At 39.6% G+C, this 14184-nt stretch overlaps 1 protein-coding gene across 3 annotated transcripts in view; it reads left to right on the top strand.

Moving 5' to 3' along the window:
* RNGTT (RNA guanylyltransferase and 5'-phosphatase) overlaps positions 1-14184 on the top strand; it is a 119003-nt gene that overhangs the window by 5979 nt on the left and 98840 nt on the right. For all 3 annotated transcript variants that reach the window (XM_035109415.2, XM_035109413.2, XM_035109416.2), the window contains exons 5-8: positions 3239-3314; positions 6639-6891; positions 12218-12327; positions 13038-13139. In XM_035109415.2, coding sequence (XP_034965306.1) covers positions 3239-3314; positions 6639-6891; positions 12218-12327; positions 13038-13139 — 541 coding nt within the window. The remainder of the gene's footprint in view (positions 1-3238; positions 3315-6638; positions 6892-12217; positions 12328-13037; positions 13140-14184) is intronic.

Here is a 14184-nt window from a genome sequence, read left to right as displayed (position 1 = left end):
AGAGAGAGAGAACTGGGATTGAGCAGAGGCATATCTGGAGTACAGAAATGGAGGGGCATTTTTTCCCCACCCATCTTCCTTTCCCCTTCCTACTACCTCTCATGCCTCTTTGGAGGGTTCCTCCACCCTTTGGATCAGATTTTCAATGGGATGAAGGAGGCAAGGGGAGATCAGCAAAATATGCTACATCACTTCCAGAGGAAGGAGAGTCCTTTGAGCCTGTATCTTTTGACCTAGGATAACATGTTCACAGCAATTGTAAATTGTGGTATAGAGTCATGTTGTGATGAATGGTACACAACCTTTCTGGCGTGAATACCTTTAGCATTTTAAAAAAGGTTTCTGGTACCCGGTAGTACGGTAACAAAACAAAACACATTCAGAAATATACAACAAGCATGTTTTTTAAAAATTACTCATAGAGCAAAGTACTTTATTGGGCTCTATTGGGCTCTATATCTATTATGCGTTCATGTGTATGGTTGGGATATTGCACTGTTATTTCTGCAGCACACAGTGGCTAAAACTGCACATTCAGTTATAGTGCAGAAAGGCCTTGCTACTGGATAAGCAATTTGCATTGAAGCTGGGTATTGTTACCTGGTTCTAAAACAGTTCATAACAGATACTTGTTTTGAATGTCATTTTCAGAGATGAGCTGTAAACTTTTGATGATAGGATACAGGGAACTTATAGTGCTTCACACTGTTTATTTTATGCTGCATAAATCAAGACATATATTTGAGATGGTTCACAAGGCTGACATTAAGTTTCATCTTGCCTTAATATTTTTACCTCTTTTCCTTGAATATTAGCATATTAAAAACTTCACATCTGGTAGGTTTTCTGCAAACATTGCTAAGGGAAAATAGGTGATACTTCTGCAGGCAGAGTCAAGTATAATTGAGAAGTGCTGGAGAATTGTAAATATCATCATGACACTATTCCATTTGTTCTATGCATTCGACCTTATTTTATCATACCCCGCCTTTTCCCCTGATGGACCAAAGAACCAACAGTGAAAAAATGTTTTCAGCAGATGACCAAACATCGTTGTAGGTGCCTGTCTAATTTAAATAGAAACCATAGACTCTAGTTCTTTCCTTCTGAGGTGAATTAACTAAACTAGTTGAGCTTTTGTTTGCCTTTATAGGGAGACTTGGTAGAAGTGGGGGAAACTGAAGAGCTGGATTAATGTATTTAGATTAAAGGAAATGCAGTTGGATAAGTAAATGTCAGACCATACGGGTCCTGAGTAAAATGAAGCAAAAAAACGGAAATAGGCCAGCAAATCTTTTACTTCTGAAATACTGAGAATTAAGTAGGAACTGTAAAGAACAGAACTATTTGCTTTAATTAGTTATTGTCTTGAATAACAAAACCAATACAAACAAAAGCATCAAAATGTGACAGCTGTATTTTAATTTAGACTCAAGATTTAAAAAAATGAACTGGTTATAACCAAGAACTTTGTACTTTTAATATATTTTTAAATTGGCCACTAGATGGAGATATTGCCACAGGAATAATATTCTTAAGCTGTTTCATTTTTTAAAAAACCATACTGCAGATATAATAACTTACTGTACGTAACAAATCTAATACTTCAGGAATTTTCTTGTAGCTGATTGCTGATCTTTGACCTTTGTTTTAATAACAAAGTGCAATGTGGTCTCAAAATGCAAGCTATTGTTGAAGGTTCCCTAAAACATAGGGAGAGCCCTGTTGGATCAGACCAAGGACTCCCCTAGTTCAGCATCTCATACCTATGTATGAGATGTGCCTATGAGAAGCCTTCAAATGGGACATGAAGCCTTTCTCCCAGTCACTGGTATTCAGAGGTCTATTGTCTCTGAACCACGAGGTTCTGTTTAACTTCTCATAGCTAGTATCTTTTGACCCCATCTGTACTCTATGAATTTTCCTGATGCCCACTTAAAGCCATCTAAGCCGGTGACTGACATTACATCTCGTGAATCCCATAAGATAATCATGTGTTGATTGAATATGTTACTTCTTTGCCTGTCCTGATACTCTAGTCATTAGCACTAAGTGAAGAATCTTTGTTTATTTGTTTGATAGCAAGTAAAGAGATGCAATCTCCCTTCCCCTCCCCACACTGCCAGGTTTTGGATTGCTAAATTCTTTATTGTCCTTTCTTGGGTTCCTACAAATATTTGTGTCGGAGAAATGGAATACTTGCAGCTGTTAATCAGTACAGTAATTGATGTTAAGCTGCTTCCGTGCAGGCTACTGATATGGATGAGTATTAGTAATGAGATTTTATCAGAATTCATGTTATAAGAATAGGTATCTTTTGATGGAGGTAATTCAAAGGAAGACAGAAAAACTGACATTCTGTAATGTGCAAAAGCAGTCTTCCTTTTAGCTCAGGCACATTTATTTGCATAATATTTTGAAACAGAAGGATAATGTTGGATTCTGGAAAAACTGTGGTTAGAAATATTGCTTAAAATGTGTCCAGTTACAGATCATAGCACTGCTGTGGCTGCTTGTGCTCTTTGCACATTATAGTGGAACAGGGAGGAGAATGGCAAAGGACAAACTGACCTTCTTTGGAGGAGAATGTCAAGAATGCTTTGATGGTGTTTCCTGCTTGGCAGGGGGTTGGACTGGATGGCCCTTGTGGTCTCTTCACTCTGTGATTCTATGTAGCTGGATCTAGCTGCTGTGGCCAGGGTAATTTGAGGAAGTTTGAGTAAAACAGTTTGGAAGACCTAATGGTTTGGGATTGGGCACTGTGACCTTGGCAAGTGTCTTGTACCAAATGAGAGCAGAGTTCAAAGTTCTCTCTCTCACTTTTCCTGAAAAATGAAAGATCGTCATCTTTGGTGGGAAGGAAAGAAATGCATCTTCAGAATAATGTAGGGCCTGGTGCTTACATCAAGGAAGCTCTTAGCCATCCTTCTTGGAAAAACTGTATTCAGGAGTAATAGGTTGCACTTCTGCCTTCAGCCTCTGGCTGAAAGTAGAACGTAAAGAAATGAAATGCTTGTTTACTCATGGAAGCATTTATAGCCTACCTAATCCAGCTTCTGCTCTGATTTCTTCCAGCACAGACTGGCTGTTCCAAATATGTGGCAGGGGGAGATAAATGTAGCAGTCAACTGACCCCACCCTGAAGGGAGAACCTATTTGGGGGCTGACTGTGTCAGAAAAGAAATATTGGTGCTTTAAAATAGTCTCTGTAACTGCAACTATATTTTTTATTTTTTAGGTGTTCATTGTACACATGGTTTCAATCGTACTGGTTTCCTTATCTGTGCCTTTCTGGTTGAGAAGTTGGACTGGAGGTAACTTTATACTTTTTTTAAATTTAAAAATGGATTGTCTGTAAACATTGCATTGTTTTATGGGTGGGCTAGTTGCTGTAATTTGTAGCTTAATCTGTTATAGCACCCTTCTCTTTTAGTATACAAGTTTCAGGAATGCTGATCATAATATTAGATGCTGTTTTCCAATATCTCTTTCATTAATGTGGCATATGTGATATAGTAGTTGATAGATCGTAGTATTGCCAGGGAGGAGTTAGTTGACTGCAACTTAAGAAGAAGGAAGTTTTTAATGTTTGAAGTTTTTTCTGTTTTAGTGTTCTGTTGGGAGCCGCCCAGAGTGTCTGGGGAAACCCAGCCAGATGGGCATGGTATAAATAATAAAATTATTATTATTATTAATACAACAAAACAACAACAACAACAACAACAATTTATTATTTATACCCCACCCATCTGGCTGAGTTTTCCCAGCCACTCTGGGCGGCTTCCGACAGAACATTAAAATGCAATAATCTATTAAACATTAAAAGCTTCCCTAAACAGGGCTGCCTTCAGATGTCTTCTAAAAGTCTGGTAGTTGTTTTTCTCTTTGACATCTACTACTACCGCTACTACTACCACCCTATCCACCCTCCCTCCACCCCCAGGAAAATGTGTCTTGAAATTAGGATCTGATATGATTACAAAGTCCCTGCTGATAATAAGTTGGATGTTACAGGTTTTCTAAGTAAGTGTGAGATTTTGGTCCTTTTATGTCATAAAGCAATACCAGCAGATGCGAGAGTGTTGCTACTGGCATTCAGTAGGCACCTAGCAAGACTCCTGGAAGAATCCTTGTGAGTTGGGTATGTGCAACTTTAACAACCAGTTTGGCCTGGTTTGCGTACATGGCAATATTACCTACAAATTATGTGCATTTCAATCTAGTATTATGATTTCTGAGGCCTTTTTGCATCATAACAAGAAACATGGTTTCTTTTTTTATTTACCGTAATTGTTTAAGAATTATATTGATACACCCCCCCCCTTTCTGTAATGAAATGCTCAAATCAAGGTGGATAGTTTTCAGAGCTGCTCTACTGTGCTCCCCTCCAATAATGCAGGCAGCTGGGTTTTATGCACCTCTGGTTGCTGCTCCTTTTGTGTTCCCTGCTTGGCCCTCTTTCCAGTTGGATCAAAACACATACAAACAAGTTTTTACCTAGGTCATTGGTGGTGGTGCTGGGTTTAGGCTGTATTTTGCCATATGCTTTTTACTTGGCATTCTCGCCAAGTGGTGAGAACTACAATGGTGTCGTTCTAGTAGAAAGAATAATTGTCTGGTGGCTACTGACAAACTGCCAGCCTTATTAATTAAATTGGAAATAAGCAATTAATTCTCTGTCTCTTCCTCTTGCCTGAAGGTGGAAAACTGACACAATTGCCCCTTGAGGCAGGCTGCATGGCAGTTTCAGTATTGCATCCAACACCTCTGTTTTGCTCATGCAACAGGTTGGGGACCCTTTGGAGCAAATTTTGGGGGCACATGGGGAGAAGATAGGAAGGAGAAGTACCACTGTGTGTGTGCAGAATGCTGCTCACATGGTATTGGATACAACCCTTAGTTTTTAAACATTTTGATCCTGTGAACTCCATTGCGTCCTTTAGCTCCTCTTTGAATTGTGATCTTTCATATATACATCTTGTTGAACTGGATTGTATCTTCTCTTGAGATACTCTGTTCTGATTCTATGGGCTTAAATTTACCTAGCCTGTTGTTGCTTTGCTTTGATGAACAGTTTCAGTGGATTTTATGTATACCATGTTTCTAGTTTTAATTTTCTAGCTTTATCTTTTAGTTAGCCATTGGGCATGTTTGTTTTGCAGCTGTGAAAAGATTATTCTATTTATCAGAAAATTGTTTTTCTGTGGCTGTCCTCATAAGTTGTCCTGGTATTATTTCTGCACTGACAGGTTTTTAAGGCGTCACATTACTAATAGTGCCTTTAAACCAGAAACATAAAAAAGCTAAACAATACCAGGTCTTTTGCACTTGGCAACAACATCCAATCCTTCCCCCCCTAAAAACATGCATACAAATACCTTTATTTTAACACAGGAGCTTTTATCCTAAGGTCTTGCTGAAAAGAGAGGTCTTTCACTAGAATATTAAGAGCAGGAATAATTTCACTCTTCCAAAATCACATAAATGTTGTCATACTTTTAATTGCTTAAAAAGCATGTATGTAAAAGCCTTTCCATGCTTTTACAGGATACTTTACAGTTTACAAAGTCTCTGAATAGGGCATAAGCTTGACAGAGAATGTTGGTGTTTACAAACTTTGCCAACAAATCTAGTGACAACAAACTTCATATGCCACCTGACTGTGCAATTGTTATTCCTAAATCGATTTGGCAAGTCTACATACCACAATTTGTCACTTATTGAATGATTAGCAGTAGTGTATGTTACAGACTTTGCATTTTTGTAGCTAACCTTGGAGCTGCTTGTTGGAAAATTCAGGGCAGATAAAAGAAAAGATACTCCTTTACTCATTGCATAGTTAAAACTGTGGAACTCTCTCCCGCAGGAGGCAGTGATAGCCCCCAACTGGGATGGCTTTAAAAAAGGATTAGACAAATATGGTACATGGAGGAGAGGGCTATTAAAGGCTACTTAGCCATGATGGCTGTGGTCTGCCTCCACTGTTGGAGGCAGCAATGCTTCTGAATACCAGTTGTTGGAAACATAGGAGCGGGCACAAATCCTGCTTGCTGGTTTCCCATAGGCATCTGATCGGCCATTATGAGAACAGGATGCTGGATTAGATGGGCCATTGGCCTGATCCAGCAGGCTTCTCTTATGCTCTCTGTTACTTCATGAATGCTGAAGATGGTTGTGACCCACTGCTTTTTGCCCACTGTTCTTTTTCGTTATTGACATTGTTGCCAAATGGCTTGCTCTGAAGTTTACCCTAAAGACCATACAGTGTTCTGAGTTACAGTCCTGAAGGCTGAGACTACTCATAGGTTTGGAGACTTTCTGAATCTACCCTGCAGAAGTGGGTGGGCAGTACTGAGCCTTGCTGTGGCATTTCAGTCAGGCTCAGTTGTGAAGATTCCTTGCATTCTTTCTTCATTTTGCAGCAGGGCTGTCATTCTGTCATCGTAAGGAATGCGCTCTTGTGTTTGAGGCTCTTTCTGAATACTTAATTATATGCTTACTTAACTTGAGCAGAATATTGATTACATTTCATGGTGAACTATGGTGATACCTTGTTGGGGATCATAATGATTGGGGTTGCAAAAGTGAAGCATTTAACATGCTGAAATAATTCCCTGACAATTTCTGCTTTGTTGCAGCATTGAAGCAGCTGTGGCTATTTTTGCCCAAGCCAGACCACCTGGTATTTATAAAGGTGATTATTTGAAAGAACTCTTCCGTCGATATGGCGATGGAGTGGAGGCACCGACCCCTCCCCCTTTGCCAGAGTGGTGCTTTGATGAAGATGAAGAAGAGGATGAGGATGATAACTGCAAACCAAGAACCCCCGAATCAGAAGCTGGGTCATCAACTTCATTTTCAGGCAAAAGAAGAAAAGAACACTTAAAGCTGGTAATGTTGTCCCTAGAGAGCATAGCTGTAGTTGAAGTTAGCTGTCTTGCGAGGCACCACTGTACTCTCTTGTGCTGATCAGAGTCTGATACAGTCCTTTGGAATTGCAGGGATTTAGGAACCTGTTTTCATGTTATTTGCTATACTAGGACAACAGAGTTGTTCCTGAAATGTAAAAAGTAGAAGACTCTGCATAGAATGCAAACAGAATGGGCTGGGAAAATGGACAAACAAGATGTCTGGGTTGCAGACACCAATGTTTTGGATTTAGTCACACATTCTTCTTTTAGGCAACTTCTAAAATGCATGGGGGGTGGGATAATAATAATAATAATAATAATAATAATAATAATAATAATAATAATAATAATAATAATAATAATTTATTTATACCCCGCCCATCTGGCCGGGTTCCCCCAGCCACTCTGGGCGGCTTCCAACAAAATATTAAAATACTGAAATCCATCAGACATTAAAAGCTTCCCTGAACAGGGCTGCCTTGAGATGCCTTCTAAAGGTCTGGTAGTTGTTGTTCTCTTTGACCTCTAGTGGGAGGGCATTCCACAGGGTGGGTGCCACTACCAAGAAGGCCCTCTGCCTGGTTCCCTGTAACCTGGCTTCTCGTAGCGAGGGAACCGCCAGAAGGCCCTCAGCGCTGGACCTCAGTGTCCGGGATGAGTTTTAATGTTGACAGAAGGAAAGTCAAGTACCTCTGGGCGCATGCAAGACTTCCAGGTCACAGGGTGTCAGTGGTCGGGAGGAGTGGAGGCAGCAAGTGTGATAAAATTCTGGAAAGCAGGCAAAAGGGCTTTGAAATTGATCATTTTCTGCTTTGGTTGGTAGTCCTGTGTTTCCATCCTACTGTTTAATGCTTTCTTTTCACTTCCTTTTCACCAACCACCAGAACTTCATTCAAAAGGCCCTGATTTCTATAATAAACCAATACAAACATTGATAGCTATTTGCATCTAGTATCCTATGTAGTTTCCTTAGGGTAGGAGTAGTTGCTAAATTTTGAAATGCTCTGCAATCTAATAATTTTGCTACAGAATTAGCACTCTATTTTTTTGTTGGATAACTCTGGGGTTTAAGGGAAAAAATAGTTCCAGTACAAGGAACCTGGGTACAGAAGATGACGGAAACCCTTTTTGTTTTCTAAATTTGGGGTTAAAAAGTTTAGAATTGTGTTTCTCTAGGGAGTTAGTCATGTAAATTCGTAACTGGTAACTTGATGGCTTTTCTGTAAATAGTTTTTTTCTTTCAAAGAGTAGAGCCTTGGGACTTAAAAACTCATTTTTAATTAATGGATGGAAATTCACAACTGTGATGCTTTTCAGCTAGCCGCGAAATTGGAATTCTGAATGCTTAAATTAGTAAACAGATTGTACGTAACCTTATCTATTTTAGTTGACATGGCAAGCAGTTATGTGAACTTTCAAAAATAGATTTCTGTGACTAATGGTTTAGCTAAACACAGACTTTCTTTGCATGATGTGATTGCAGCAAATGGACTGTGTTTTGGTATTTGATTAGATAGGGTTTCACATTCTATATATTTTATCTGCTTGTTTTGCCATTCTTGGCATATTGGAAAATAATAGGTTTATAATCTTAAACACCTGGCTTTGGGCCAGCTGGTGAAGCAGCAGGTGCAGATGATGCTGAGGACTGTGTGCCTCTTGCCTCCCTTGCTGCTTTCCTTTTCCTAACTGCAGGGCCGTCGGTTCTGAATGGCTACTAATGGCTTAGCAGTGGTTCATACTCAGTGGAAGGAGTTTTTCCATGTCCAGAATTTTGAAAGTGATGCTATACTACAGATGTGTGCATTACTTTTTTTAAATTAAAAGTTCCTCTGGCATGGGGCGAACCTCCATAAGCATAACTAGAATGGTTGTGTCAATGGTAGTTTCCCTCCATTATCCCTTCTTCAGGAAAGTGTGATCTGCCACCAACACATTAGGCTGCATCCTCTTTTATTCAAACTAAATTCTCATCTGTTAATTCAAAACCACAGTAGAGAAAGAGATGCAGCTCCTTGACTGTCCCTCGTTTTATCACCTAGTCATTTGAAAAAAAACATAAAGCTAAATTGTGCGAATAAGCATATTAATAATTGAAGCAGAATTCAAAGATGAAGAGATTCGAGGGAGTAGACTACTTTGGTTAATATGCATATTCATATAATTCAGTTTTACAGCTTTGTCAAGGAGTGTAGGGAAGAAGAATTCTATTGAAAGCTGTAGCTTTACCAGTAGCTGAATAGACGAGGGGGCAGCACTGTATCTGACTGAACTATAGGAATGTAGAACTATGATGAGAAGAGCTTGTCAGGTATCCTTTAGCATTTTGGTTGTTGAGGTCACTGAAAAATAAAAGCTACTGTTAGCTGAACGTAAGAGTGGGGAAGCTTTTTCTTGCTAAGGGGCTGCCTTCCCTCAGGTGTAATGTTTTTGGCACTGCATGCCAGTTGTGGGCAGAGCCATGGTTGGCAGTGGGCAATGTCAGAGCCATTAATCACTGTTCATCATTCATACCTCTTGCACATACATGCCTCACCCCATCTGTTTGTTCACACACATATACCTCTCATTTGATACACACACACAGTTTATCCTTATGTCTATTCACAGACACTTATCCAATCCAAACATCTGTTCACCCACCCACCCCCAGCTTAATTGAAAGCAGGCAGGTGATGGGGGAGCAATAGAGCCATCTCTCGGAAAGTGGAAAACAGCCGACAAGAAGGCGGCTGGCCAGCTGGAAATGTGCTATGGGCAGCATTTAAAATTTGCCAGGCGCACCTGGGTATTGGCCACTTAGGACCAAGTGAAGATACCTGGGTGCCAGGATAGCACCTGATACCTTCGCTGTCTGGAGGTGCATGCCTTGGGATCATTGGACTTTGTCTGTTTCACACACTAGCAACATATTCAGTAGAAATCTGTCAGTTATATTTTATCTGCACATTCAGATTGAATTTCAGGAACCAAAAAGTCATATTGAAAAACATTACTTTCAAGCTGTCTGGCCCCCAAATGGCAACTGTTTTGGTGACTGTAACCCTGTGGTAAGGCGCCATTTGGCGCCTAGCTTATACAGTGAGGGGGAAAAGTATTTGATCCCCTGCTAAATTTGCCCGTTTGCCCTCTGACGAAGAAATGACCAGTCCATAATTTTAATGGTAGGTTTATTGTAGCTGTGAGAGACAGAATAACAACAGGAAAAACCCCAGAAACCCAGAAGACAAAAGTCAGAGATTGATGTGCATTATAATGAGTGAAATAAATATTTGATCCCTTTGCAAAAGATGTACCTGCCAACAAGGGTTTTGCCACCAAGTACTAAGTCATCTTAGGGTTTTCCTGCTGTTAGTCTGTCTGTCACAGCTACAATAAACCTACCATTAAAATTATGGACTGGTCATTTCTTTGTCAGAGGGCAAATTGGCAAATTTAGCACGGGATCAAATACTTTCCCCCCTCACTGTATATCTGAGTTTCTAAGACTGGCAATGGGTCAGGTTTGACCCAAAGTAAGGAGGAAGTTCAACAGTTCCCCACACATAGCCTAAAGATTAAGGGCTGTCCGAACAAATTAATAGTCTGATAAATTTTGAACTTCACAAGATTTATGGAGAAAATATTTATTGGAAACATTCCAGGATGTAATACATTTCCTGTATCTAGCAGCCAGCTACAGGAAAGCTTTTCTATTGCTTCCCTAGACTTTCAGCACTGTTGGGTTGGTCAGTTCTCAAGAGTTGTTAATACGTGTGAAACCGTAGCAGCTTCACTGGCTGATGTTTGACTTCTGTAAGGGCAAAATAGTTGAATTCTGATTGTAAAACACACTTCTGTGTGCTAGTTCATAACAGACAAATTAGGCTTAGACCATTTTCTTTGCAGTTCAATCCTTATGAAAGCAAAACCTGAGAAGCATGTTTGTCTAATGTGAAATCTTGTGTGTTTTGAAGCTTAACTGTGCATAGCGTAGCTGAGCTTGCAGATGTGTAGATAAGAGAAGACAGAGTGGCTTTTGGAGTGTGCAAAATATGGGTATCTTTGGTTGAAAAGGTCTTTTCCTGTTCTGAACTTCCTTTGTACAAACAGCTTTATAAGATAGGCATGGCAGAATAAATAGTATACATTTGTTCAGAAAGGTCACATGAAGCATGATGTGGTTTCTGAGCAGCGTCAGAAAGAAAATCAATTTTAGATATCGCCTGGGTCCTGTGCTTCCTTTCCTGGTATGGATTTATTGTGATTTTTTTTAAAGGAGATGTAGGGCGGGTGAAAGCCTTGCAGGTAGGTGCTTGTGAGGTGCTTCAGCCCATTCACAATGGTACACTTGGTGATGGCCTGCTTGGATTAGGGACACCAGGATTCATATGATCTGCACAGCCATGGAGCTCAGTGGGTGACCTTGAGTAAATTGCTGTTGGGCTACAGCAGTGGTGTTTTGTGTGGGGAAAACCAAGGTGCACCCTATGGTACACCTTGAGCTTCCTTAAGGAAGGGCACGGGAAAAATGATACAAACACACACACACACAGGGCACTGCTTCAGGAGAACCTAGTTGGTTTGTTATCCTTGTTAAACAGAGCATAATATGAAGATATATTGATTTTGCTACTAATCAGTTGGCATATTTAAATCAATTATGCAGTATCTACATCCAGAAGTTACTGTATTTTTCTGTGTATAACACGCCCCTGGGTATAAGACACCCCCTATTTTGGGGGACTAAATTAACTCACCCGTCTGACCAACACGACAAAGAAGCTACCAATCGTCTCACCGGTCCCAGACAGCAGCCGCAAATCACCCGCCATATCGCCGCAGCAGAAGCCAGTTGACAAAAACCCTTGCCGTAGCAATGATTCACTTGCACTACCATTGCTGAAAGTTTCCTGCTCACGGCAGCAACCAATCCCTAGTCCCAGCTCAGCACTATCCGTGTATAAGACGACCCCAATTTTAGAACATTATTTTAATGTAAAAAAACATTGTCTTATACATGGAAAACTACGGTACTTGGGAACGTTTGATAGAGATCAGAGATTGAATCTAAGACAGACTTAGACACATTGAAATCAATGGACATGACTAACTTTGGAGTACATCATCCATGTAAAATTAAAATTGCACCAGCAGAAATGTGGAGCTGGACAAAAAATGGCAATGTAATCTAATTTCTTATATCTTACTTCAAATGTGAATTTGATCCCACAATGCTGAAATCTGGATAACCATATCATCAGTTTTCCAGGCTGTTGTTTGTTGTAATGTATTCTAACTGTTCTATTCTGTGTGTTTATTTTTAGGGTGCTGTGTTCTTGGAAGGAATATCAGTCAAGCATGTAACCCAAGTAACAACTCAACCAAAGTTAGGAGAGATACAACGCAAATGCCAGCAGTTTTGTGGCTGGAAAGGGTATGGAAACACTTTTTTTTCAAAAAAAAGTTTGTATAAACTAGAAATAGGTATGTCTGCTATACCTCTAACAATACTAGGTTTCTCAAAAAGATAAAAGTGAAATATTTCAGTACATGGCATCTTTAGATAAATGTTTCCTCCTTTTTGAAGTGCTTAATTAAAAGATGCTGATAGCAAGATATGGAAATAGAAATCTTTATCTAAACTTTCACTGAATTGAAATGGTATCAGAAGTTGCATGGAAAAAACCACCACAGATACCAATTGGGAACCACTGTTTTAGGGTGATGTTAGTCATACTCAGAGTAGAACCATTGAAACCAATGGACTGGTGGGTGTACACTGAGTTTGACTTAGTTAGATATCACCTTTTGAGTGTATACCAATTTTAGTATCTGCATCAATATTTTTGAACTTGCTTCGGAAACTCACAAGACCCTTTCAAAAGCTGTTGTTCCAGATGGGGGAGCCCAGTATCCAATTGCTCTGAAAGATTTAATGGGTGGATATTAGCTACAGCTAGTATACTAAAATCCTAAAGCAGCCATTTTGGCCACAAGACGGAAATTTTTTGCAAGCACTACCATCTTCCCAAAAAAGTGATTCCTGTTTGAAAGCCACTATTGCAGGAAAGCTGATTGCCAAGAAAGGCTGATTGTAGAGTGATGCTGCAAGATATTAATAAGGATTTCCCCCCCCAAACTTAGAACTGGATTCCCCGGGGCACAACCTGTTTCTATGGATGAGCAAAATATTAAACTCTTAGAGCAGAAGCCATACAAAGTAAGCTGGAAAGCAGATGGAACTCGGTAAGTTGAAATTTCTTTATAAATTAGAGTTCCAAACACAAATTATGAATTGTTCTGATATGCCACCTTTTTGATATGCGTGATGCATGTCCTTGTGTGTGTGTGTGTTTTTTTTTTTAAAAAAATGGGTTTGATTTCCCCCCCCTGCAAAGCCTTACATCTTAGTGAATTAGCAAGCATTGTTAATAATACTGCTGCTAAAACTTCATTAGGATGGCTTTCAGCTTGCTCATTCTGCAGGAGACCCAACCCAACTGATCTTCCCATAGTTTTAATTTATTGTTTTAACTGCTTTTGCACTGCTTTGCAGTATATATTCATCATACATATTATGTAATACCACTCATAATACAAAAGAGTTTATAACTGATTGAACAAACGCCTACCAAATGAGAAACAGAAAGAAATATTAGCAAACCTGCAATTAAAAAAGCTATTTTAGTTTATATGCTTTGGCTTTTGTTGGTGTTCTTTAATGATACTTGTAGTTTATGCAAGAAGACAGTACAGTATACTGTTTGCTTAGACCTGCTTATACAGGGCGAGCCTTTTAAAAGAGGCCCTGTGGAACATGTGTACTCTGTATCCACAGCGCCTCTTTTAAAGGACTCACCCTGTACATTAAAAAGATTTGTGCATACCTCCCTACCCCCCAGCTCTCAGTTCTATTCTTGTGCTAACCTTGGGTGTTAACTACTTAAATCTTTACAATACTGTAATGAATTATGTGTTTCTTCTGCTTTCCTGCCATGTTATCCTGAGGAAGACGTGGTCTACTTCAAAACTCTGCTGCCTTTTTTACCTGCTGCATTTGCCATATGTCGCTGTCATTTGTTATTGCCTGCTCTGTAAACCCCAAAGTTTGCTCTTTCAGACAGTCAGCATTGCCTCCTAGGCTGGGTTTCCTTTGACTTTGGGTATAATCTAATGTACAATTTTTCTATTAGAAAGGTTAAGAAATGTACCGTGTGTGCATACGCTAGTTTATTTGAGAGTTTCTAGAGTATAAAAATACATAGACATGCAACATCAAAACAAGTGTGCT

Source organism: Zootoca vivipara, chromosome 3, assembly GCF_963506605.1.
Source record: "Zootoca vivipara chromosome 3, rZooViv1.1, whole genome shotgun sequence".
NCBI lineage: Eukaryota > Metazoa > Chordata > Lepidosauria > Squamata > Lacertidae > Zootoca > Zootoca vivipara.
This window is presented reverse-complemented; position numbering and strand designations above follow the sequence as displayed.